At 43.4% G+C, this 26,194-nt stretch overlaps 1 protein-coding gene across 1 annotated transcript; it reads left to right on the plus strand.

Moving 5' to 3' along the window:
- Window positions 1-1,075: 1,075 nt before the first annotated feature.
- On the plus strand, window positions 1,076-25,944 carry LOC110489420 (immunoglobulin superfamily DCC subclass member 3-like). Its single transcript, XM_090228342.1, has 15 exons — window positions 1,076-1,094; window positions 3,668-3,721; window positions 5,558-5,869; window positions 8,387-8,531; window positions 9,315-9,445; window positions 9,829-9,966; window positions 12,162-12,320; window positions 20,254-20,419; window positions 21,469-21,719; window positions 21,971-22,135; window positions 22,944-23,132; window positions 24,193-24,306; window positions 24,557-24,686; window positions 24,943-25,078; window positions 25,840-25,944. The coding sequence occupies exons 1-15, from the start codon at window positions 1,076-1,078 to the stop codon at window positions 25,942-25,944; spliced, it is 2,214 nt and encodes a 737-aa protein (XP_090084468.1).
- The last annotated feature ends 250 nt before the right edge of the window (window positions 25,945-26,194 follow it).

The raw sequence follows: 26,194 nt of genomic DNA on the forward strand, positions 1-26,194 counted from the left end.
AGCGAGGGAGAGAGTTTAACTCCCATTAGCGAGACAAAGGGGCTTGCCGCTGGGTACTGAGCCTCACACCTCCCAGCGATTCCCATTTTCCACACCCCGTTCCTTCAGGATTTCTCCTCCTAGCTCCCTAGCTCTGCATTCAGGCATTGTTTACGCCGGCTCCCCCACTGCTGTAATGGATCTAATGGGGAGAGGGGAGGGGAGGATTTTTTCAAGGTGCATAGAATACATTTGTAATCCCACACAAAAGCCCGGGTTTACTTTTTGGATAGGAAGGAAAGGGGGATAGTTTCAATAGCTTTTCTAACTCTTTTTCATCCTTTTTGGCCACAGAAATTGAAATGATAATCAGTTGTGGAGGATGAACAAAGTGGCCAAAGAAAGTGGTTACAATTCAGTCTTCGAACATATATATACAGTATATTTTGTTATACTTTTCCCCACATAAGATATTGCAAGACTTATTACCAGACATTATAAAAGTTATAAAGCATTATGCCTGCAGGCTTTAAGTCATTATGTCTGCAGGCTTTAAGTCATTATGTCTGCAGGCTTTAAGTCATTATGTCTGCAGGCTTTAAGTCATTATGTCTGCAGGCTTTAAGTCATTATGTCTGCAGCTTTCAGTCATTATGTCTGCAGGCTTTCAGTCATTATGTCTGCAGGCTTTAAGTCATTATGTCTGCAGGCTTTAAGTCATTATGTATGCAGGCTTTAAGTCATTATGTCTGCAGCTTTCAGTCATTATGTCTGCAGGCTTTAAGTCATTATGCCTGCAGGCTTTAAGTCATTATGCCTGCAGCTTTAAGTCATTATGTCTGCAGGCTTTAAGTCATTATGCCTGCAGCTTTAAGTCATTATGCCTGCAGGCTTTAAGTCATTATGCCTGCAGGCTTTAAGTCATTATGTCTGCAGGCTTTAAGTCATTATGCCTGCAGGCTTTAAGTCATTATGCCTGCAAGCTTAAAAATGTGTTTTCTACTTTTAGACATTTTCAGCACAAGTGCAGCCTACATTTGATGCACTACTGATTACAACACTAAGGCCAATAGTCAGTGTATTTTTTTGATCAAATATGCCACCTGATTACGAATGTGAGACCAAATTTTCTCTCCTTGCCTCAAAACTTCATTGCACTGTTACAGCCCTGTAAAGCAGGAGTTTCTCAGCCAACCACTCCATCCAAGTCCATTCAATAGAATGTTTATTGCCTTATTAAAGCCTATAGTACTTTGTGTGGAAGGTTGGTCCAGGGCCCAGTTTTAATATACTGGTTCTTCAGTCATAGTCTAGCCGTAGCTGGCTGCCACTCAAACAGATATAGAGAGAGACAGGGAAGGCAATGCTAGAGGAAAGCATAACGCAATCAATGAGGGGATTTGCGTAGGTTTGCCTTATCCCGGCGCTCAGGACCCCCTTTCACTCTCTCTCCCTCTCTTTTTGGGGTGTGGGTGCCTGGCTAAGAAGATCACTGGTCCACGTCACAATAGCTTGTAAAGTTCAGGGCCAGCGGCCCAGGAGACATTGGTTACCGAGTGGGGGGGGGGGGGTGAATGTGACAGACCTGGTGGCCGGATCCAAGTGTCCCCTCTATCCCTCCATCCCCTCCTCCCTTCCATAAACTCTTCTCCAACTCTCTCATGACCCCTGAAGGATTAGGGTCACAGCCTCCAGGGTGAGGACAGAGTGGGGGATCCCTGCTGCTCAGGAAAACCCCCAAAAACTATTTTCGGACCCCCCACCTCTGAAATTGAATTCATCCTCTAATTTGAGCACTCCATCACATATCCATATAAGAACAGACCACGTGGTAATAATGGATAAGTAGCATAGTTGGGTCAACATTTGACTGTTTTAGAGAGAGAGAGCACATGTGGGCTAACTTCAAAGGCCTTAATCTAGCACCCAATTTCTTGTCGCTAGCTAGCAATATGTAGCAGCCGTGGCCATAGTGATTGCATTGCTGCCTTGAAGGCATCACATCACCCAGATTAGAGCATTGTGAATACGTTTATCCGGACACAAAAGAAGGGGACCCTTGATCAATCTCTTTGTCGATGCGTATAGAGATGCATATTATTATGGTGGCTATTCAGTGCAAAGTTGGGCTGTGGCCTAGCAATTTGAACTGGGTTTAGAAAGCCATATATCTAAAATATGTTGGTCCATTATACTGACACAGTGCCTTCAGAAAATATTCATTACCCTTCACTTATTCCACATTTCTTCGTGTTACACCCTGAAATAAAAATGGATTGATACATTTTTTTCACCACCATCTACACACAATATCCCATAATGACATTGTGAAAACATGTTCTTTGAAATGTTTGAAAATGTATTGAAAATTAAATACAGAATTATCAAATTTACGTAAGCATTCACACCTCTGATTAAATACATGTTAGAATCACTTTTGGCAGCAATTACAGCTGTGAGTCTTTCTGGGTAACTATCTAAGAGCTTTGTACAATGTTTAAACATTAGTATTAAAAAAATTCTTCAAGCTTTGTCAAGTTGGTTGTTGATCATTGTTGGACAGAATGCAAACAGAATGCAGGTTTGGGAATAATTTATTATGTACAGGCTTCCTTCTTTTCACTCAGTAATTTCTGTAGGTTAGTATTGTGGAGTAGCTACAATGTTGTTGATCCATCCTCAGTTTTCTCCTATCACAGCCATTAAACTCTGTTTTAAAGTTACTATTGGCCTCATTGTGAAATCCCTGAGCGGGTTCCTTCTTCTTCGGCAACTGAGTTAGGAAGGAGGCCTGTATCTTTGTAGTGACTGGGTGTATTGATACACCATCGAAAGTGTAATTAATAACATCACCATGCTCAGACGGATATTCAATGTCTGCTGTTTTTACATTTACCCATCTACCAATAGGTGCCCTTCTTTGCGAGGCATTGGAAAACCTCCCTGGTCTTTGTAGTTGAATTTGTGTTTGAAATTCCCTACTCGACTGAAGGACCTTACAGATAATTGTATGTGTGGGGTACAGATATGATGTAGTCATTCAAAAATCACGTTAAACACTATTATTGCACACATAGTGAGTCCATGCAACTTATTTGACTTGTTAAGCTCATTTCTACTCCTGAACTTATTTAGGCTTGCCATAACAAAGGGGTTGAATACTTGTTGACTCAAGACATTTCGGCTTTTAATTTTTTATTAATTTGTAAACATTTCTAAAAACATAATTCCACCTTGATATGATGGGGTATTGTGTGTCGGCCAGTGACACAACATCTCAATTTAGTCCATTTTAAATTAATGCGGGAGCATAACAAAATGTGGGAAAAGTGTGAATACCATATATGTTGTATTTATTTTTTATTTATTTAACAAGGCAAGTCAGTTAAGAACAAATTCTTATTTACAATGTCTGCCTACCCTGGCCACACCCGGACGATGCTGTGCCAATTGTGCGCTACCCTATGTGTCTCCCAATCATGTCCGGATGTGATGCAGCCTGGATGTGATACATTATGTTGTTCTGAGCTGAACTTGGAACCTGACCTTACCAATTTGGGCCTGTAGAAGCTTAAATGGAAAATCCACTCAAAAACTATATTTTGAGGGCCTCCCGAGTGGAGCAGTGGTCTAAGGCACTGCATTGCAGTTCTAGCTGTGCCACTAGAGATTCTGTATTCATGTCCAGGCTCTGTCGCAGCCGGCCGCAACAGGGAGGCCCATGGGGCCCAGCGCTGTCCAGGTTAGGGGATGGTTTGGCCGGCAGGGATATCCTTGTCTCATTGCGCACTAGCGACTCCTGTGGCGGGCCGGGCGCAGTGCATGCTGACACGGTCGCCAGGTATACGGTGTTTCCTCTGACACATTGGTGCGGCTGGCTTCTGGGTTGGATGGGCATTGTGTCAAGAAGCAGTGCGGCTTGGTTGGGTTGTGTTTCGGAGGACGCATGGCTCTTGACCTTCGCCTCTCTGTACGGGAGTTGCAGCGATGAGACAAGACTGTAACTACTACCAATTGGATACCACGAAATTGGGGAGAAAAAGGGGTGGAATACAACAACCAAAAATATATATATAGTTTGGTATTTGTTTCATTAGTTAACTGTTGATACAGTCCCAAAAGGTTTTGCATGAAGCAAAGTATCACCGGCGACAACATCATGATGATGCAAAATGAAAACCATGACAGCTGGTGTCACATTTTTTTGTTTGGCTCTATCAACAGTGGACTAATGAAAAGTGTTTTTTCTTTAAGGCTTGGCAAGGTACCCTTAGAAAACAGGTATCCTTCTGTGCAAAGTAGCGAGAGCTACACTCCCGTTCAACAGTTTGGGGTCACTTAGAAATGTCCTTGTTTTTTGAAAGAAAAGCCTTTTTTTGGTCCATTAAATAACATCAAATTGATCAGAAATACAGTGTAGACAGTTTTAATGGTGTAAATGACTATTCAGTTCAGATAAACTTATGCAAAAGTTCTCCATTATTTTGATGGTGCGGGTTATCATGCAAGTTCAAGAGCAGGGGGCATTGAGGGTTTTCGGGTGTGTCACTCTCTGACTCCCTTTCCCTCCCCCACTTCAACAGCTGGGAGAAAGGGAACGGCCATCTTAAGGGGTCAGGGCGGGACAGCGGTTTTTGGGAAGACTTGCCATGTTGGTGGGGTCAACTTCAAGAGGCGAATGGGGTGATCCAGTGGCATGGGAAAGTCACCCCGGAGCCTTGGTGAAAGGGAGGCAGGGATGCAGGGGGGGGGCATAAGAGGGGCAGATGGCCCCCATAGGGGGTGGGGGTGTAGGTTTATGGTGATGGGACTTTCTAGGGGGTTGTCGGAAGGTAGGGTAAAAACAAGTGTAAGTGTCGTCACTGCGCCATTGTTGCCGGTCTGCGCTTGGTTCAATAGAAGTTCTCCTAACTTGACCCCACTAACCCTCTCTAGTCTTCTGCCTCCATCTCAGCCATTGTTCCTGCCCTCTTTGGCTCAATGACTCCCCGGCATTCAGCCCTATTATTGTGGCCGGTTTCAGTAAAAGTGTTTTGGACGCGGAACTAACACAGCCATCAATCAGTTGGCCAGTGTAGAGTGTCAAGGGCAGTTTTTGGGGTTGGAAGAGTTCGTCCCCTGACGAACGTGGCTGTCCATCTCTATTCCGGTCCCCTTTTATGTTGTTGCGTCTCAGACTTTGCTTGTAAACACAGATACATAGGGAATGGGATAGGAATCTTGGTGTATGAATGTATTAGAGACAGGCAAGGCTCCCGCCATGACATGTTCAATGCCCCAGTACAAAGTTCTGTGAGGTATAGTTTACAAATTCAGTTTGAAGTTTTTCCTTTAATGATTGTCCCATAGGGTCAGAGTATCAATCTCCCTTACTGGTCCTCTTAACTGATCTTAAAGTGATCGGGTGAACAGGTAAGCTACTATATATAGCCAACATTAAGTTCCTTAGTGAATTCACTCATAGTGGGTGATTAGACACATGCAATAGCATCACCCCCACTGTACTAGTCTACAAAATGAACCAACACTGATGTTCTCAACCTTAACAGCCAATGATCTTCTTCACGCCCCTTTCTAGATGTATGTGGTGCCAAGGAGCTGGCGATCCTATTGGAGCCCAGTGACGTCATCGCTGTGCGGGATCGGCCGCTGATGCTGGACTGCCGGGTAGAGGGCGAGGGCTCCATCTCGATCACGTGGCGCAAGAACGGGGTGCCCGTAGTTGTGGGGGAGCGTGTACAAGTGCTGCCCAATGGGACCCTCTTCATCCAGAGCTTCCAGAAACGACTAGACAGAGTCGGAAGTGAGACAGATGTTGGAGAATACGACTGCGCCGCTCAGAACCGCTTTGGCATGCTGGTCAGCCGCAAGGCCCGGGTTCAGCTGGCATGTGAGTTCACCTGCCTTACATACTGTTTTATGTTTCACTAGTGTTATTTATGTAATGGTGACCTACGTAACAGTCACTTATGTAGAGGGCATATATAACAGTCAATACACATACAGTACAATAAACCGAAAACACTTCACCTATCTATCCATACACAACACAAGACATGATAGTATTGAGTATTAAAGGAAATGGTTAATTTACTCTTTCTGGCATGGTTGCTCTCCACCAGCCAATCACTACTTGTGCTAATTTCACTTAGAAATACAGTAGCTAAATAACTAATTTTAAAGACTGTATCAATGCAAAGATTACCTATCTTAAGTCAGACCATTTGCTATGAAACTCGAAATTGAGCTCAGGTGCATCCTGTTTCCATTGATCATCCTTTAGATGTTTCTACGAATTGATTGAAGTCCACCTGTGGTAAATTCAATTGATTGGACATGATTTGGAAAGGCACACACCTGTATATAAAAAGGTCCCACAGTTGACAGAGCATGTCAGAGCAAAAACCAAGCCATGAGGTCGAAGGAATTGTCCGTAGAGCTCCGAGACAGGATTGTGGGGAAGGGTACCAAAAAATGTCTGAAGCATTGAAGGGCCCCAAGAGCACAGTGGACTCCATCATTCTTAAATGGAAGAATGGTGGCGACTCGCCCGGCCGCCCGGCCAAACTGAGCAACCGGGGGAGAATGGACTTTGTCAGGGAGGTGACCAAGAACCCGATGGTCACTATGACAGAGCTCCAGAATTTCTCTGTGGAGTTGGGACAACCTTCCAGAAGGACAACCATCTCTGCAGGACTCTACCAATCAGGCCTTTATGGTAGAGTGGCCAGAAGGAATCCACTCCTCAGTAAAAAGCACATGACAGCCTGCTTGGAGTTTGCCAAAAGGCACCTAAAGGATTCTCAGACCATGAGAAACAATATTCTCTGGTCTGATGAAACCAAGATTGAAGTCTTTGGCCTGAATGCCAAGCGTCATGTCTGTAAGTAAACTGGCACCATCCCTACGGTGAAACATGGTGGTGGGAGCATCATGCTGTGGTGATATTTTCAGCGGCAGGGCCTGGGAGACTAGTCGAGGCAAAGATGAATGGAACAAAGTACAGAGAGATCCTTGATGAAAACCTGCTCCAGAGCACTCAGGACCTCAATGTAGCTAGCGACCTCCACCTAATAATTATAATTTAAAAAAATATAATTACAATCACAATAAACTTAAACGGGAGGCAACAGTCATATAATATAATGGGTAATGGTTTATATGTTTCTAGCTATCCCAGAAAGACATCGCCGAAAACCAAATATTTTCACCATCTGCTGTGGTTTGGTAACTTTCTGTTCTTCAACGGACTCTGGCTGGATTGAAGACGAAGCAAAGTTTGGAAAATGTCAAAGTATGCGACGTCTCGCTCGCAACGGAGCCGTCAAACGCAAGGGGGCGTTTCATTTTCCCTCCGTTGTGGACGTCCCCATTGAAATGCATGAAATTCGTAACGGAGTGCTTATGGGTAATGTGAACAGGGCTTTACAATGAGTAATATGTTCAATGTGTAGCCTGGCTACACAAACACACAATTAGTCAATAATATTCCCTTCTGAATGTGATTTAGGAGAGAACCAGCAGTGAATGTTACCAGGTCCTCCCATTCACTCCAGTGTAATGCTACAGTCATTTTACCAGACATTATTTATATGTCCCTGCTTTACTCAGAAGTCATAAAAACAGTGGAGGCCAAACACTGGCTTTTGTCTTATCTATAGGAGATCACTACATGTAGTCCCCCTTCTGTCAAAACAGGAGAGTCTGTTCTGTTCTCCATACTGCGAACACCATTGTCACATACCTGGCAACCCAAAACCCCATCGGAATCTATAGACTGTTATACATGATGCTCCACGCTGAGAACACCTTAATTGCATATCTGGCAACCTGAGACCACCTCAGACTTTTTCATCTCTTGTGTTTCTTTGTGACATTGTGGGTGGTGAATGGTACACCCCACTAAGTGTACTGACACACACAAAACACACACGCACACAAAGCATTGTGTTCAGACATGATTTAAGATAAACACGTGCATTCTGTACAGACACAAACTGTCCTACACATATTGTTCAACACACAAATCCCAAAGCCCCCCCATCTCTCTCTCTCGCTCTCTCCCTCTCCCTTCGCTGTCTCTCTTTCTCTCACACACACACACACACACACACACACACACACACACACACACACACACACACACACACACACACACACACACACACACACACACACACACACACACACACACACACGTGACCGAATGAACGACTTTCATATGTTGTGCATGTGCATATTAATTATATGTACATCTTATAGATATATATTTTTGTATAATATTGTAGGCTCTGCTGCTCATCTTGGACCAGGTCTCCTCTTGCAAAAGAGAGATTTTCTCTCAATTCGAATATCCCGTGTCAATAAATGTTAAATGGAGATATAACTTTTGTTCTTTCTTCCTCAGCCCTCCCTAAGTTCCACACACACCCAGAGTCCATGTCAGTGGACGATGGCGGTGTGGCTCGCTTCAAGTGCCAGGTCAATAGTGTGCCCGAGGCCAACATCACTTGGGAAAGGGACAGAACCCCACTCACTACTACCGACAACAGGTAACATCATCATAATACACTGAATGTATAAAACATTTACGAACAACTTTCCATGACATAGACTGACCAGGTGAATCCACGGTAAAGCTTATTAATGTCACCTGTTAAATCCACTTCAATCAGTGTAGATGAAGGGGAGGAGTCAGGTTAAAGAAGGATTTTTTAAGCCTTAAGACAGTTAAGACATGAATTGTGTATGTGTGCCATTCAGTGGGTGAATGGGCAAGACAAAAGATTTAAGTGCCTTTGAGTGGGGTATGGCAGTAGGTGCCAGGTGCACTGGGTTGAGTGTGTCAAGAACTGCAACACTGCTGGGGTTTCCACGCTCAACAGTTTCCCAAAGAACATCCAGCCAACTTGACACAACTGTTGGAAGCTTCGGAGTCAACATGTGCCAGCATCCCTGTGGAACGCTTTCAACACATTGTAGTCTAAACCTGACAAATTGAGGCAGTTCTGAGGGCAAAAGGGTCTGCAACTCAAAATTAGGAAGGGGTTTCTTATGTTTTGGACACTCAGTGTATATAGGCCTATACACTCATATGCACACACACAGACACACACGGTTCATAATGTTATTATTTTGGGATGATTGCTAATGAACTTGGCGCTTGGTGTCACCCTGCAAGATAAATTGCTACATTAGCGATGTAGCTACCATGCTGCAGACAGAGATTTTGAAAAAGAAGCTAACTTTAAAATTCTCAGCCGAACTATATGTCACATCTACCTGTGCACTCACACCTCTCTAAACCCTCTCCCCTTCCCCCTTCCCTTGTCCAGGTACACTCTCCTGCCAATGGGTATCCTCCAGGTGACTGGTGTGAGGCGGATTGATGCCGGGGTGTACCGTTGTGTGGCCTCCAACATCGCCAACACACGCTTCAGCCATGAGGCTGTGCTCAATGTAACCGGTGAGTGGTACTGACCCCACTCACATGAAGCCTTGTCCTGGACTAAAAAGCATGCTCAATGGCGACTCTCCATTGATAGCGCATCTTATTTCAGGACTAGTCTTAATCTGTTCCTGGGAAACCAGCCCTTACAGTATAGATCATATAATTAGAGGGACCTGTCAATAGTGCACGTAGCTTTTCAATCTATATTTTAGTTGTTTTGGACACTATAAAGAATATTAAACTGGCCACGTTTATGCTAATCACATAAATGTTGACAAAATCCCTATAGGCTAAAGCCAAAGTCCGAACATGGTCGGTCTGGTTCAGCCGACGAACCTGTTTAACAGTAGTGTCTTATCTTCTCTCTCTTTGTTCATGTCCTTTTTCCCTCTCTACAGGTGAGGCTTCCAGGATCTACAAGGAGCCAGTTATCCTCTCTGGGCCCCAGAATCTGACCATCACCGTCCACCAGACAGCCATTTTGGAGTGCATTGCCACAGGGAACCCCCGGCCCATTGTGTCCTGGAGCAGGCTGGGTAACAACTGTTCTCATACAATCAGAATGGCATACATTAGCCTTAATTTATACCACACTGAGTTAATGATAGTACAGTCGTGGCCAAAAGTTTTGAGAATGACACAAATATTAATTTCCACAAAGTTTTCTGCCTCAGTGTCTTTAGATATTTTTGTTAGATTTTACCATGGAATACTGAAGTATAATTACAAGCATTTCATAAGTGCCAAAGGCTTTTATTGACAATGACATGAAGTTGATGCAAAGAGTCAATATTTGCAGTGTTGACCCTTCTTTCTCAAGACCTCTCCAATCCGCCCTGGCATGCTGTCAATTAACTTCTGGGCCACATGATGGCAGCCCATTCTTGCATAATCAATGCTTGGAGTTTGTCAGAATTTGTGGGGTTTTGTTTGTCCACCCGCCTCTTGAGGATTGACCACAAGTTCTCACTGGGATTAAGGTCTGGGGAGTTTCCTGGCCATGGACCCAAAATATCGATGTTTTGTTCCCCGAGCCATTTAGTTATCACTTTTGCCTTATGGCAAGGTGCTCCATCATGCTGGAAAAGGCATTGTCCATCACCAAACAGTTCCTGGATGGTTGGGAGAAGTTGCTCTCGGAGGATGTGTTGGTACCATTCTTTATTCATTGCTGTGTTCTTAGGCAAAATTGTGGGAGAGCCCACTCCCTTGGCTGAGAAGCAAACCCACACATCAACAACCATTACTGTTGGCATGACACAGGATTGGTGGTAGCGCTCACCTTGTCTTCTCCAGACAAGCTTTTTTCCAGATGTCCTAAACAATCGGAAAGGGGATTCATCAGAGAAAATGACTTTACCCCAGTCCTCAGCAGTCCAATCCCTGCACCTCTTGCAGAATATCAGTCTGTCCCTGATGTTTTTCCTGGAGAGAAAAATGTAATGGAAACATTCTTCTTTGCTGCCCTTCTTGACACCAGGCCATCTTCCAAAAGTCTTTGCCTCACTGTGCGTGCAGATGCACTCACACCTGCCTGCTGCCATTCCTGAGAAAGCTCTGTACTGGTGGTGCCTCGATCCTGCAGCTGAATCAACTTTAGGAGACGGTCCTGGTGCTTGCTGGACTTTCCTGGGTGCCCTGAAGCCTTCTTCACAACAATTGAACCGCTCTCCTCTCCGATAAATGGTTGATTTAGGTGCAATCTTACTGGCAGCAATATCCTTGCCTGTGAAGCCCTTTTTGTTCAAAGCAATGATGACGGCACGTGTTTCCTTGCAGGTATCATGGTTGACAGAGGAAGAACAATGATTCCAAGCACCACCCTCCTTTTGAAGCTTCCAGGCTGTTATTTGAACTCAATTAGCATGACAGAGTGATCTCCAGCCTTGTCCTCCTCAACACTCACACCTGTGTTAACGAGAGAATCACTGACATGATGTCAGCTGGTCCTTTTGTGGCAGGGTTGAAATGCAGTGGAAATGTTTTGGGGGATTCAGTTCATTTGCATGGCAAAGAGGGATTTTGCAATTAATTGCAATTCATCTGATCACTCTTCATAACATTTTGGAGTATATGCAAATTGCCATCATACAAACTGAGGCAGCAGACTTTGTGAAAATTTATATTTGTGTCATTCTCAAATTTTTTAGCCACGACTGTAGCTAAACAATGAGTTGATCTCTGTATTAGCTATTCTGCGTATTATGCACTATATTGCTCTATAGGTGAGTGAGCTGAGAACGTCACGAAAACAATGTGCCCCCTTCAATGGGGCAGAAGGCTGTTGTTGTTGTGATTGTGGATGGCCAGATAGCTAGCAACAATGACAATAAACTGCCGTGTAGGGAATCGTAAGTGGCTCGTTTTAGTTAGTTTTATCTTCTTCTTGATACCATATCTTGTTTTGAGGTGTTTTGACTGTGCTAACATGGCAAAAATGTGAAAGCTAGCTAACCAACAACTGTAATGCTGTATTTGAGACAACAAGTGCTCATTGTACAACTTTATGTTTTTAATAAACATTGGATATGAAATCTAGTTTACATGTTGTCAACAATCTAAGCCAAACCTGTTTTGCCCCATAGTTGTGCACGCGTTGATTTTGTTGCTAAACAACCAACCCTCCTATAAACTTAAGGTTTCAAACTTGATTTTCATTAAACCCTGTGTTTTTTTGTATTATGTTGGTTGGCCTATGTCTTATTCCTTTGTGTGTGTGTGCTCTCTCCAGATGGGCGCTCCATCGGGGTGGAGGGCATCCAGGTGTTGGGCACTGGAAACCTGATGATCTCGGACGTGTCGCTGCAGCACTCAGGGGTGTACGTGTGCGCCGCCAACCGCCCCGGGACCAGGATGAGGCGTACTGCACTGGGAAGACTGGTGGTGCAAGGTGAGCTCCCTCCTAACCCTTTTCACACTACTATGCCGAAGTAACCCGAGCCAGGTTGTACTGAGCTGGCCTAGTTTCACATCCACCAATGTTATTAGCACTGTGCTGAACATGACAATGTGAAAATAAAATATCAGAGCCAGGAGAGTACAGTTAAGGTCAACACAATAGTATGCAAACGGTAATACTGTACCTGCCTCACCTCACTAAGAGGCAGAGCCTGAGTCAAAGTAAAGTTTAAATTATTAATTAAGCATTTATACAGTAAGTGATATCCTCCAAGAATAGCTTTACAAGTCACAGAGTGAGCCTTAGCCAATGGTTCTATCGTTTCAACCCAGTGCTGCTGATCACATTGATAAAGCTTTATCCTGGGTCAGTAAATGACCATCAACTGACCATGACACTGACAGATACACGTGATCACAGGAGCAGGATAGGGGATGGGGGGGTCCATGTCCAGAAAGTGTGGTGGTGGTGATGGGGGTGGGGGTGTATGGGTGTAGGGTTTGAGCTTTGGGCTATTGGGATTTGCTGATGCCATCACATGACCTGTATTGGCCATGACTTCTGCCAGGGAAGGGAAGGAAAATGGGTGAGTTTGGGAGAGAGGAGTCGATACCCAAGCTCCACCCTTTCACCTCACCTTTGGCCCCCTTAGAGCTTTGAAGGGAGGGGTGAGGTGCAGGTGGGGATGGGGGTTGGTCGTTTTTGGTGATACTATTGGCGCGAGAGAGACCCTGAGTTCCCACTTGTAATTAAACATTGACACTGGTCTCCAGCTGGACTTGTGTGTGTGTGTGTGTGTGTGTGTGTGTGTGTGTCCACTGCTACCAATACCTCATCCATCAGGCCCATCCATCACCCAGGAACTGTCCATATGTTCACCCTCCTCATATTTCACTCTCCCCCATTTTAATTGGCTATCCTAAGGGTTGACCAATATACTAAGGACCATCTCTGGGTAATGTGAGTGACCAACAACATAATAAGAAAAAAATTGCCCTACCATAAACAACTATGGATAGGATTACAGTGCATTTGGAAAGTATTCAAACCCCTTGACTTTTTTCACATTTTGTGACATTACAGCCTTATTAGAAAATGGATTAAAATGGATTCTCATTCATCTGCACATAATACCCCATAATGACAAAGTGAAAACAGTTTGTTTTGTAATTTTTGCAAATGCATTGAAATAGCTTATTTATATAAGTATTCAGACCCTTTACTATGAGACTCGAAATTGAGCTCAGGTGCATCCTGGTTCCATTGATCATCCTTGAGATGTTTCTACAACTTAATTGGAGTCCACCTGTGGTAGATTCAATTGATTGGACATGATTTGGAAAGGCACACACCTGTCTATTTAAGGTCCCACAGTTGACAGTGCATGTCAGAGCAAAAACCAAGCCATGAAGGAATTGTCCATAGAGCTCAGAGACTGACAAAGGTGCTTCAACAAAGTAGTAAAGGGAGTAAAGGGATTGAATACTTACGTAAATGTGATATTTCATTTTTCCATTTTTAATACATTTGCTAAAACGTAAAAAAAAACAGTTTTTCTTTGTCATTATGGGGTATTGTGTGTAGATTTATCAGAGGGAAAAAAAACAATTTAATACATTTTAGAATAAGGCTTTACCGTAAACAAAATCTGGAAAAAGTCAAGGGATCTAAATACTTTCCGAATGCACTGTATATCAGAATGTAATCATGCGTTTTCTCCCCTGCCTCTCTAGAAGCAATAATTGCCACTGAATATGTAACTGATACTGTATATGCAATATATTGATGTTGATGTAATATATCTAATAATGCATTTGCACTTTCAAAGTCAATCAGTATATTACAATGTATTTAGCTTTTCCTTAATGATTTAGCCAAATATAGTTGTTTTGAAGGACTTATTACAATACCTAGTGACAATACCCGTGATAGGCTAGCGTCCTGCCCAGGGGGTGTACTTATACATAAAGCTGCCTCAAGCTACAGAAACAGGAGATAGGCTCCTGCCTGCTCTGTACCATCACTCATTCATATATCCTTCTGTACATATTCTTTATCCCCTTACACTGTGTACAAGACAGTAGTTTTGGAATTGTTAGTTAGATTACTTGTTATTACTGCATTGTCGGAACTAGAAGCACAAGCATTTCGCTACACTCGCATTAACATCTGCTAACCATGTGTATGTGACAAATAAAATTTGATTTGATTTGATTTGATTTGCCCTTATGGGCGTTCTGGTTTCGACAAGGCTTGCTTGCTTAGTTACAATAGCTAGTAGTAAGCAAACAGTTACAATCCCTAGCTACCAACACCTTACATAATACCTAACAAAATGTAACCTATAGCTAGCAAAATGTTACCTGATACCAAGCTAGCAAAATATTACTTAGAAAGTAAAAAACTAAAAGAAGGTAGGCCTACATCTTAGTCATGTAACCTAGATATCCATATATCCCTTCACCCCCGTATTCCATTTAAATCACTCTACTTTGCACCCAGCTGTTAAGGCTCTCCCATATCCATGTTGTGTCAGCCTCTTTGACCTGGTCAATCAATAGTTCTCCCTATCAGTCTTTCACAAGTGGATTGGCCCTGGACGAGGTGGTCTTTAATGTATTAATTAATTAATTAATTAATTTCTCTCTATTTGTTAAAGAAAAAAGAACAAAGAGCTTTTTAGGATGGTGGTCACATGAAATGGGTGAAATTATTGGTCCATGGACATTGTCAATGTCAAATGGAGGCCCAAAGTGACCTAAAATCTTAGTCCCTTTCAAAGTGTGATACTCGAGGTATATTCAGCTAGAATGTCCTCTCAATATTTTCTATGATACTTGATACTGTAGCTACAATCCACCACCATAGTATGGACTTAGAATTGCCATACTGCACCCAATAATAATAATACAAACATATTGGTTAGGCACAAATCATATAGAATAGCAATGACCATGGGACTAATTCATTCATCTATTTTTAGCTCATTCATCTATTTTTTGTTCCCTATTTCTACCAATAAGGCAAGTCTGATAATATAGAATAATATGGAATACCCTGAGATATCATGCTGTTATTATGATGTCAGACTCCACACAAGTTGAAAGTCCTACTTTAAAGTTGGAAACCCTTAGCCATATGCACTGCTTAAAGGTTATTGGAGGGCATAGAGGTCTGCTCTTTCACACACACTGTCCTCATGACAGACACTCCAATTCCCTCTCCCTTCTGCTCTTGAACCAGTCATGGTCATGGTCATGGACAGGACAGGAGGACAGCCAGGATAGGACAGGACAGATGCAAGGCCAGAGATTTGAACAATGGGAGAGAGGAGAGAAAGAATGAGGGAGAAAAAAGGAGCAGAAGGTGAAGATGGTCATTGTGTGTGGGAGGGGAGGGGAGGGATCACCTCTCATCCCTTACCCCTGTCCCTGTCCTGGAGGGCCTGCTACAGGAAAATCGTCAAAGTCAGGGAGGAGAGAGGACGGGACACTGTACCGGACTGGACAGATATGGAAGGAGAGAGAGAAGGGGGTGGAGGAGGGTAAGACAGATGCATCCCCAAAGAGGGAGGAAGGTGACCACTCCCCCAGTCCCCACCCCCTGTCGTTCGTTACTGCAGTGTTTGGGTGGGGGTGGGGGGGCAGTTGTTCTTGTCACAGCTGGTGGTCAGGAGGTGGGGGACAGAGTTCAGGGGGACACACCGAGTGAGGGGGGACACAAAGGGTGCCAGGCCATTGTGTGATGACTGCTTTCTCTGAATGGAGCGCCAGTTATAACCATCCCCTCATCCATAGACTTTTTTTTGGGGTAGAACATTTTGATATGAAAAATGTGGAGAAGGTTGGAATCGTTGAAATGCTTTAAAATGCATATCCCACAGCTGTCAGCTTACTGAGGGGGACTTGCTCATGTTAGATATGAGTGTCAGAACCAAACGGGATATATGTCAGAAAGTAGAACATACATATTTGGAAATAGGGCATTATTTCATGAATGTGTCACTTCAGTGACAGAACACACCGCATGGATTAGAAAAAAATAAACATCAGAATGTAGAAACTTAAAAACATCACCGTCATACTTTGTAAGCGGACTATAAAACACATGTTAGAAACATACCAAATTGTGTCCATTATGTAAACATGTATAACATAGTCCAAAACCCGATTTACAAAATAAATTGTGTTAGAACTAAATCAGTTACTTTTTGATAAATATACTTCACACAATGTATATGAAGTAACTGAGGCGAGGGCCATGTTCAAGTCATACTGTATAAGGATCTCTATACAACTCTGATTCACACTATCTAGGAAACTATAACTAGTAACAACATAACCTACGTGATATATTTCAAAAATATACTCCTACCACAAAAGACAAAAAAGCTAAACAAAGCAAGGAAGGTGATGAGGAATGTCCCTGGTGATGAAACTCAAGGTCAGGTCTAAGACTCTGCTAAAAGTCTAATTGATCAATACGTGCTATGGATTGGCCTGATGTATGGACACTGAAGCTGACAGTTAGATCTCAGCTGGAGAGACACAGTTGATCAGCTGAAGGGATGGACAGCAATTCTCTCCTTGGCTCCACCTCTATTGGGTGTTCAGACCATGTATTAAAAAGAGTGAGAAAATGAGTTTTTCTACATTCCACTTAAACCAATTTTGTTTTGCTGAAGTGTGAAGTGTACCTGGAGTCTTGGCGAGAGAAGGCTATTTGGGTGTAGACTGATGACACAGTTACACACACACATGCGCGCACATTCACCGCCACACATACACACGTGACACACACACACAAAAAACACCCCCTTTGTGCTTCAGACATCCATTCCAGTCGCCCCTCCCAACAATCGGCCCAATATTTATCCCTCACTAGTCCCTCCCTGCTGTCATCATCTCTCCTAACATAAACTCAACCCTTTCACAGAACAACAGCAGGCTGGGTGTTTGAAACCAGTGCATGCTATCATCTCCAATAATTAAATGATACATCATCAGGCTAGTGACATGATATAGTAGTGACATGACATAGTAGTGACATGATATAGTCACTCTCAATTTCAAGTTATTGTACATCATCCATTAGAGCTCTGTGAGAATTCGGTGTGAAATATAATGGAAAAAACATAGTGTAGACATATTTGAAGGCCATTAACCTAAATGCTACAGTGCTCAGTGCTACAGCTGGCAATGCCTTAGATTTAATGACAAACTCAAACAGGCAGCTAGCTACAAGACAGGCTGAAGTGAACTTCAGATTAACTTCCATGAGTTCTCTTGCAATTCAATTTCTTTTAATGTCTCTCTATGTCCTCACATCTCCCTCAACATTCCTCTTACCGATTAAACAAACAAGCAAAAGACAAAAGACACTTTGACGGCCATTGCTCAACAACAACTCCCTCCAAGCCTTTTATAGATCCTGGGGATCTGTATTGGTGTCCGTATGTTTAAAGAAATTGGGGCCCATCAGAGGGAAAGCAGTTTGGGGAATATAAAATCTATGCCTCCATTGATTAATGGTCTTCTATTTTAATGGGTGTCTCTATGACCCTTGACCCCCCCCCCCCCCCCCCCCCACACACACACACACACCCTCCAGTACTCACAACCTCATCTCTCCATCCCTACCTCCATCTCTCTCCCTTTCTTTCTTTCTTTCTTTCTTTCTCCATCTCTTTCGCTCCCTTTCTCTATATTTCTCCCTTCTCTATCGCACTCTCTCTCTGTCTTCTCTCATACTCTCCCTCCCTCCCTCCCTCTCTACCTCCCACTGGACCCTGTTTCTCTCTCTTCCCAGGCCCAGTCTCTCTGGGTCTCAGCCAGGGAGGGGTAAGGACAGGGGCTCAGGGGGTGTCAGTGTCAATAGATCAATTAGATGCTTAGGGGAAAAGGGGCTGGGGGTCTCTACATATATGCATGTCCCATTGTTTGCTATTGAGCCTGGTGTCAGGCGGGACGACGAACCCTGCATCTGTCCCGGGGACACCAGAGGGCCAGGCAGGGTCAAAGGGGGATAGAGAAGTGGGAACTGGGGTTAGGGTTAGATTAGGCTAGGCTGTCCTCTGGAAGTCTAGGCTCTCCATGTGTTAAGTTCAAGCTCCGGGAAGAGGAGGGGAAATCATTGGGAATGTTTTTATCGATCTGTTGTGGTAGATGTAGAGATGTTTGTATGTATTGATACACATTGACGTATATGTAATGTGGGTAGTATGCTATAGGCTACAATAACTAAGGACAAAGTGTTTCCTGGTCAGGTCACATGGTCAGGACAAACTCAGGGACCTACTGTGTATTTAGATAGTTAGATTTGAGAGCTGTGTTTCTACCAAGTTAGAGGAAACTGTATAAAACTATAGGGTCTAGAGATAGGATCAAATCACATTCACTTCTCAAGGTCCTTACTATAAGGACTGCAATGATCATAACCACCTTTATATGATAGTACAGCTGCCCAAAAACATGATCAGTACTGCCCTCTATAGTTCATTATGAGACTGACAGCACATAGAACTCAATGCTCTCCCCCAAAAGGCCTTGTCATTCTAATCAATGCCGTTTTCCCTCTCTCTACTTTCACCCTCAAAATATTTCCTCTATTGTCATCCTCCTCTTTTTTTGTACAACTGTTCTTCTGCCTTCTTCCTATCTTTTCTCCAAACAACCTTTTCATCACTCCAAATCACTAACCTGCTTACTCTCCTTTCGTCTCCTCTCCTCTCTTCTCCTCTCTTATGGGCCTCCTCCCATTTTCCTCATATCCTCCACCTCCCCTCTTGACTTTTTGAAAGTGCTAGTCCTATATTTTACTTTCATGCAAAGTTACATAGTATCACAAGCAAATGCAATTGATACAAAGATGAATCAATACACTTACATACACAATACACTTACAACAAATAAACTCAGCAAAAAAAGAAATGTCCCTGTCTTTCAAAGATAATTTGTAAAAATCCAAACAACTTCACAGATCTTCATTGTAAAGGGTTTAAACACTGTTTCCCATGCTTGTGGAACGGTCACTAACAGCTTACAGACGGTAGGTAATTAAGGTCACAGTTATGAAAACTTAGGACACTACAGAGGCCTTTCTACTGAATCTGAAAAACACCAAAAGAAAGATGCCCAGGGTCCCTGCTCATCTGTGTGAACGTGCCTTAGGAATGCTGCAAGGAAGCATGAGGACTGTAGATGTGGCCAGGGCAATAAATTGCAATGTCCGTACTGTGAGACTCCTAAGGCAGCGCTAAAAGGAGACAGTGACAGCACCTGCACAGGATTGGTATCAGAACATCACACCTGCGGGACAGGTACAGGATGGCAACTACAGGACAGGTACAGGATGGCAACAACAACTACCCGAGTTACACCAGGAACACACAATCCCTCCATCAGTTCTCAGACTGTCTGCAATAGGATGAGAGAGGCTGGACTGAGGGCTTGTAGGCTTGTTGTAAGGCAGGTTCTCACCAGACATCACCGGCAACAACGTCACCTATGGGCACAAACCCACCGTTGCTGGACTAGACAGGACTGGGGCCATTCCCCCCAGAAATGTCCGGGAACTTGCAGGTGCCTTGGTGGAAGAGTGGGGTAACATCTCTGGTGGGGTAACACCAGAAAATCTGATGCAGTCCTTGAGGAGGAGATGCGCTGCAGTATTTAATTCAGCTGGTGGCCACACCAGATACTGATTGTTCATTTTGATTTTGACCCCCTGCCCCTTTGTTCAGGGACACATTATTCAATTTCTGTTAGTCCCATGTCTGTGGAACTTGTTCAGTTTATGTCTCAGTTGTTGAATCTTGTTAAGTTCATACAAATATTTACACGTTAAGTTTGCTGAAAATAAGCACAGTTGACAGTGAGAGGACATTTCTTTTTTTGCTGAATTTACATAATTCTCTTCCCACCAGCTCCCCCTGAGTTCATGCAGTGGCCGCAGTCTGTCTCAAAACCAGCGGGAGGCAGTGCTGTGTTCACCTGTGTGGCCCAGGGCGTCCCCGAGCCTCACCTCATCTGGCTGAAGAATGGCAAGATCCTGATGCCCGGTGACAATGTCAAGCTCACCAACAACAACAGGTACTGTACACCAGAGGTGTATTCATTCCGCCGATTCTGTTGCAAAACATTTCTTAAACGGAAGCAAACTGAATGAAACGGGGAGGGGCCTTCCTGAATTTGTACAATATAAACTCTTGTTTTGTTGTGTTTGCTTCCGTTCTTAAACGGTAAGCAGGTTATATAATGAATACACCCCTGGGTTTACATGTATGTTTTTTTTGTCATTTAGTCTTATCTATTGTGAATTAGGCCTACAGTCAGTGCATTCAGCTTAAGTATGTAAAACAAACACATATCAAAATCATTGCAAGTAAAACGTTTGTCGACAATAGACGCTAAATCTGTAAAATCAGCGTTTCCTGTAGATTTTTTTCCAAGGGGAATCGTAAAGACCCCCAAATCAATATCCAGATTCTCTGGAACCAAGGTTGTCCACTGAAAGCAGAAACAAACTACTTTTGTTGGGCAGCAATAGAGATGATTTTGTTATTCCCACATACTAGCAGTTGATTTAGGCTAAAGTCCATGATCAGAAATTGTGAAATATGTGTAAAATCTAATTTTAAATAATGTTGATCTTTCCATTATCCTGTGTTTAATGTTTTTGCCTTGACATATCCGAGACATTATTTATGAATTACCAATTTAACTGAATGATGTGTACGCTTTGGGACCATGGTCCCATTCTCTCAATTGATATAAATCAGTTAGTGCTGGTATGATATCATTCTCATCAAGACTGGTCAGACCTACAGAAGAGCAGTTCATATATTCCACCTCAAGGTGGCACTGTTCGACAGTGGCTGACATATCTCTCTGTTAAGTAGGCTGAAGTTCTGCATTTGCACTGAACACGAGAGGATGGGATTCATTAGCTGCCTGATTATGTTTTGAATCACAAATAATTCCGTTGTATATCTGAATATTTGTTTGAATGCATATTCATACAACCAACCAACCCATCTGTTAGAAACGAACCCTTGTTGTTTACCCAATATACCAATGTTTTAATATGTCCTAACTCAAATAAATGATGAAAAAAATCATCTTTAATCTCCATCGTCCAGCACCCTGGCCGTGACGCGCATCACCTCGGAGGACGAGGCCATCTACCAGTGCATCGCTGAGAACATGGCCGGCACCAACCAGGCTAGCGCCCGTCTGGCCGTGTCCCTGGCCAAGGATCTGCCCGACTCCCCCCAGGGCCTCACGGCCACCGCCCTCTCCCCCAGCGCCCTGCAGCTCGCTTGGATCCAGCCGCCCGTAGAGTTCACCGACGGCATCATCGGTTATGTGCTCCACATCCGCAAGATCAGCGGTGAGTGAGAGTCTTTGTGTGATACTCTGTCAGCGTTCAAAGCAAAGCTAGCCTCTTCTCCTCCATTGTGCTGATGTAAAATACCTGGCCAGGTGAAAGCCAGCCTAATGATATGTTTACTAAGGACAGATGTTTAAGCAATTGAGATAGTATTTTGTTTTCTTTTAAACACTGTAGCTGCACTTGACTGAGTGTGCCTGCTGCAATGGAACCTAACCCTAATGATAACACTTGCTTGTTGTTCCCCCCAGAGCCAGACAGTAGAGAGCTGCAGGAGGCAGTCAGTAAAACCACCTTCCAGCATGACTTCACCAACCTGGAGCCAGCCACCACCTACTCCATCTACCTCAAGGCCTACTCCCCACTGGGTGCCAGCCAGCAGTCCAGCACTGTGGTGGCCACAACACTAGGGGGCGGTAAGTCACCAGGAACATGCTATTGCTACGATCAGTTACACTTCATAATTACTTTCAACAATAACCATTTATAAACGGTGTATGATACCTATAGTGTACATATACTATTAATAAATGAGTATTTTATTATTTGCAAACATTTGAAAACATGTACTCACATTTATAGGCATTCCTAAACATAGATAATATTACATTACTAATAATTAAACATCTATTATATTATGGGAGAAAATGTCAAACTGTACTTCCCCCTACCCCAAATACAGTAGCTCCATGTATATTGCACAAAGCGGACAGCAGAGTGCTTAGGATGATGTAGCTAGACTAGTATAAGATTTAGAATATGGCTGGGGTAAGATTGAGATTTTTTTTTAAATGGTTCTACGGTCTGATAGTCTGCCTGGTTATTTACAACCTGTGATCGATCAAAGGTGCTTATCGCCTCTTCCCCCTCTTTATGTAATTTCATCAATTTTACATCTCACATCCCACTTTTCTCATCTGTTCTCTCCACGTCTGTGCACTTATTTCATTTCCCATATACTATTCCAATCATCCACGGTCACTGATAAACACTCCCTTGTTTTTCCTCCCTGTCTTACTATCTCTTTGAGTTCTATCATCATTTCATCCTCACCCTTCTCTTTTTCTCTCTCTCTATATGAATTGAATTACTACACAATCTCTCATTCAAACTGCTTCTCTAACCATCTCTATCGTCTTTCTATCTTTCCGCTGACCTTTTCAATCATTCATTCATTTCTATTTTTCACATCCAATGTTCTAATCTTCATCTGTCCTCCTGTAGTGCCCTCTCCCCCTACCTTCTTCACCAAGGTGGTGAACTCCACTGCAGTCCAGGTGCTATGGGAGCTCCCCAGCAAGCCTGGCAAGGCAGAGGGCTTCAGGCTCACCTACCGCAGGGTCCCCCATGCCGACTTCCAGGGGCCAGTTCAGTTCCCTTGCCACGTCAATGCCCACACCATCTCCCGCCTTGGTGAGTGAGAGAGTGAGAGTGAGAGAGTGAGAGAGAGAGAGAGAGAGAGAGAGAGTGAGAGTGAGAGAGAGTGAGAGATTACATTTATTATATTTGATGGTATAAAATAATAATATATTAAATTATAAAAAAGTGTTACAATTGAAAATAATTTTTAAAGACTTTGTCATCATTCAAATACGTTGACCTTACACCTCGTGTAATACAGCAGTTTTCATTTCTTTCCCCTCATAGCAGTCTTCTTAACCACCCATCTGGGGTCCAATCTTTCATGTGTGGACCTTGAATCACTCCTATACTCCTATACTCCTATACTCCTATACTCCTGCACTGCCGCCACATGTTTTATTCCTATAACTGAATGTCAGAAAATTCTGAAGAAGATGAAATGTGATATTGATTTTCCAATGAGGTTATCTTCAGGCCAGTGCTGGATTTAAAAGGTTGTAGTGGTGCCGAGAATAACAATTACCCCATATTTGAATGATCATGAGACAGCGAGTTAATTACCATGCGCATGGAAGATAAACGTAATATCCTTTCACGAAATGTGAAAAGGAGACCTTCGAATGTTCCTTTAGTTTATTTTTCTGACATGTTTTGCTGGATCTGTAAAAAAAAAAAAAGAGATGTTACATGTAAAGCCACCTAGTGGAAAATTACTGGATGGGTTGGTGTCAACTACTGATCGGCATCGTTGCATTGCATAAGCTTTCTCATACTGTAGCAATGACTAAATCTATATTGAGAGATTAAAAGAGGGAGACATGGGAGGATGTTGGAGATATCAAGATAGAGATGACAGAGTGAGAGGAAAGACAGTTGTAAGTGGGTTAGGGAGGGAGGCATTAGGGGAAAGGAACATTCCAGGGAAGAGTGAAAAACGACATGTTCCCAAAATTCAATCTCTTTCAATCGCCCAATCAATAGCTTGGCTTATATCGTGCAAGCAGTCAATAAAACTTGTTCAATATCTCCCCATTTAAAAAAAATATGACCTTCGAAATTGTCGAAGGGATTTTATAATGTGGCACTGTCGCCTTATGACTTGTTCTTGCAGAAACCGGCGCGGTGTATGAAGTCAAACTAGTGGCCTATAACGGGAACGGCGAGAGCGACTGCTCCAAGAGGCTGGTGTCACTGGCAGAAGAAGGCAGCAGTGCCAAAACCAGTGGTGAGTTTCCAATAAATATTAGAGTCGAGTCAGTACTGCATAATAAACACTATTTTCAAGACAAGTATTAATTATTTGGTAATCTTCTGTCCTTTTTGCTTTAAGTTTATTTGGGGGTGAATCTCTTAGTTAGACTTGTGTTTGGCATTGCCACAAGGATAGAATATGTTTTCTCATAATGTTTCTGGCTCTGTATTTGTGCGGGCTAATGAATGTATGGATGTACTCATCATGTGTTTCTTGGTTGCAGGTGGGGAGAACCAGTGTACCTGTAGACAGGAGAGCGAGGGCTCGATGGGTGGTATAGTGGTGGGCATTCATATCGGCATGGCCTGCATCATCTTCTGTGTACTCTTCCTCATGTTTGGATACCGTCACAGGTAAGGAGGGGCCCTACCTGTTGGGAACCACTAGGTGTTGCTTTGCTTCTAGTACTGTACTTTCATTATAAGATTGGGTTTTTAAGGCCAGGTAAACTTTAGATATATCCTGATCGCCTATGATTTATCTTGTCAGTGTGAGATTGTGAACGTCAACTTTGGTACATTACATGTTAGTTGTATTTGTGAAGCCGTGTGTGTTTTTTTTACAGTGGACTTGTATGCATGTTATATTGAAATGTATTAATGTCCCCAGTTTGTTCTGCAGTAAAGGGACTCAGTACAGCTGGTCTGTTCCAAGAGGGGAGGACCGGGGACAGCTGGGACAAAACGGGATCCCCAAAGAGGGGGTCACTCGTCCTGTAGAAGTCACCCTGGAGTTAGTGCCTCAGGTAGGAGGGCCGGTGCGCTGAGACATTGGCATACTGACTCATTCACTGCACAGCAAACACTAAGCTAACCTCTCACGCAATGTGGCCATTCGTTTTGTTCGCCCACGGTTCTATTGGCTATTTTCATCCCTGTAACAGATAGGAGGTGGCTAAATAGAGGTCGTAGTCTTATAATTGAATCATCGATGACATCAGAGCTGCAGGATATGGGTTGCCAGGACACATGCATTGACGTCACAGTAGTTTGGCCTCCAGTTGTAACTCAGTTTCTAAAACAAAGTTGACACCTTCAGGACATCCGATATCTCAGGATGAATTGATCGATCATGCTCGCACTCCCATCTCTCTGTTGTCACAAGCTCATCCAACTATTCGATCTGAGATCTAGATCTCATCCATCTGTGATTTCTGACCCCATGATAGATTACAAGCCTCAGGGCTCTAGTCAATCAAGCCTGGATTTTTTACCACTGAACGAAACATTGTTACCACGTCAAGCAAAAAGGATATTACTTCAAGGTGTTCTAGAGACTAGGGTGTGTTTTTCAAAAGCTTTGGGGTTAACGTGGCACTTCGTTTTTTTATTTGATTGAATTGGATCCCCAGAGCTGTGTTGAACAATATCGATGTTACTAAGTCCAGGAGTAGAAATTGTGAACAAGATGATTGGTCAACAACAATGCAGAAGCAATCATCAGTGGACAAAAGGAGGAATAAATGATAGACTGACACTCTGTATTTTGTCTTTCTTTCTTTTCCAGAGTCGTGACTCCACCTGTCATGGGGGGGCTCCGGTGCGTCCGGCCCAATGCCAGGTCCTCATCGAGCAGCACTCGTCTGGTCTGCCTGGCATGGGCACAGGCTAACATTGGCCAATAACTCCCCAAACCCTTACCTACCCTCCATCCCAACAGTTTGCCTCTTGATGGATACTCCACCTCGCCTGCCCAACCAAATCCCCATCCACACGCCACCCTAGTGTCCTGTGATGCCAGGGGTCCGCCATAGTTCTATCCATCCACCAACAAACCTGCTGCTGCTAACAAAAAAAAAGGCTCCATGTTTCCACTGTACTCTCTCGCCTTCCCTCCTCTTAAACCAAAGTCTGTTCTGTGC

Source organism: Oncorhynchus mykiss, chromosome 30, assembly GCF_057628025.1.
Source record: "Oncorhynchus mykiss isolate SJ-2025 chromosome 30, ASM5762802v1, whole genome shotgun sequence".
NCBI classification, from domain to species: Eukaryota; Metazoa; Chordata; class Actinopteri; order Salmoniformes; family Salmonidae; genus Oncorhynchus; species Oncorhynchus mykiss.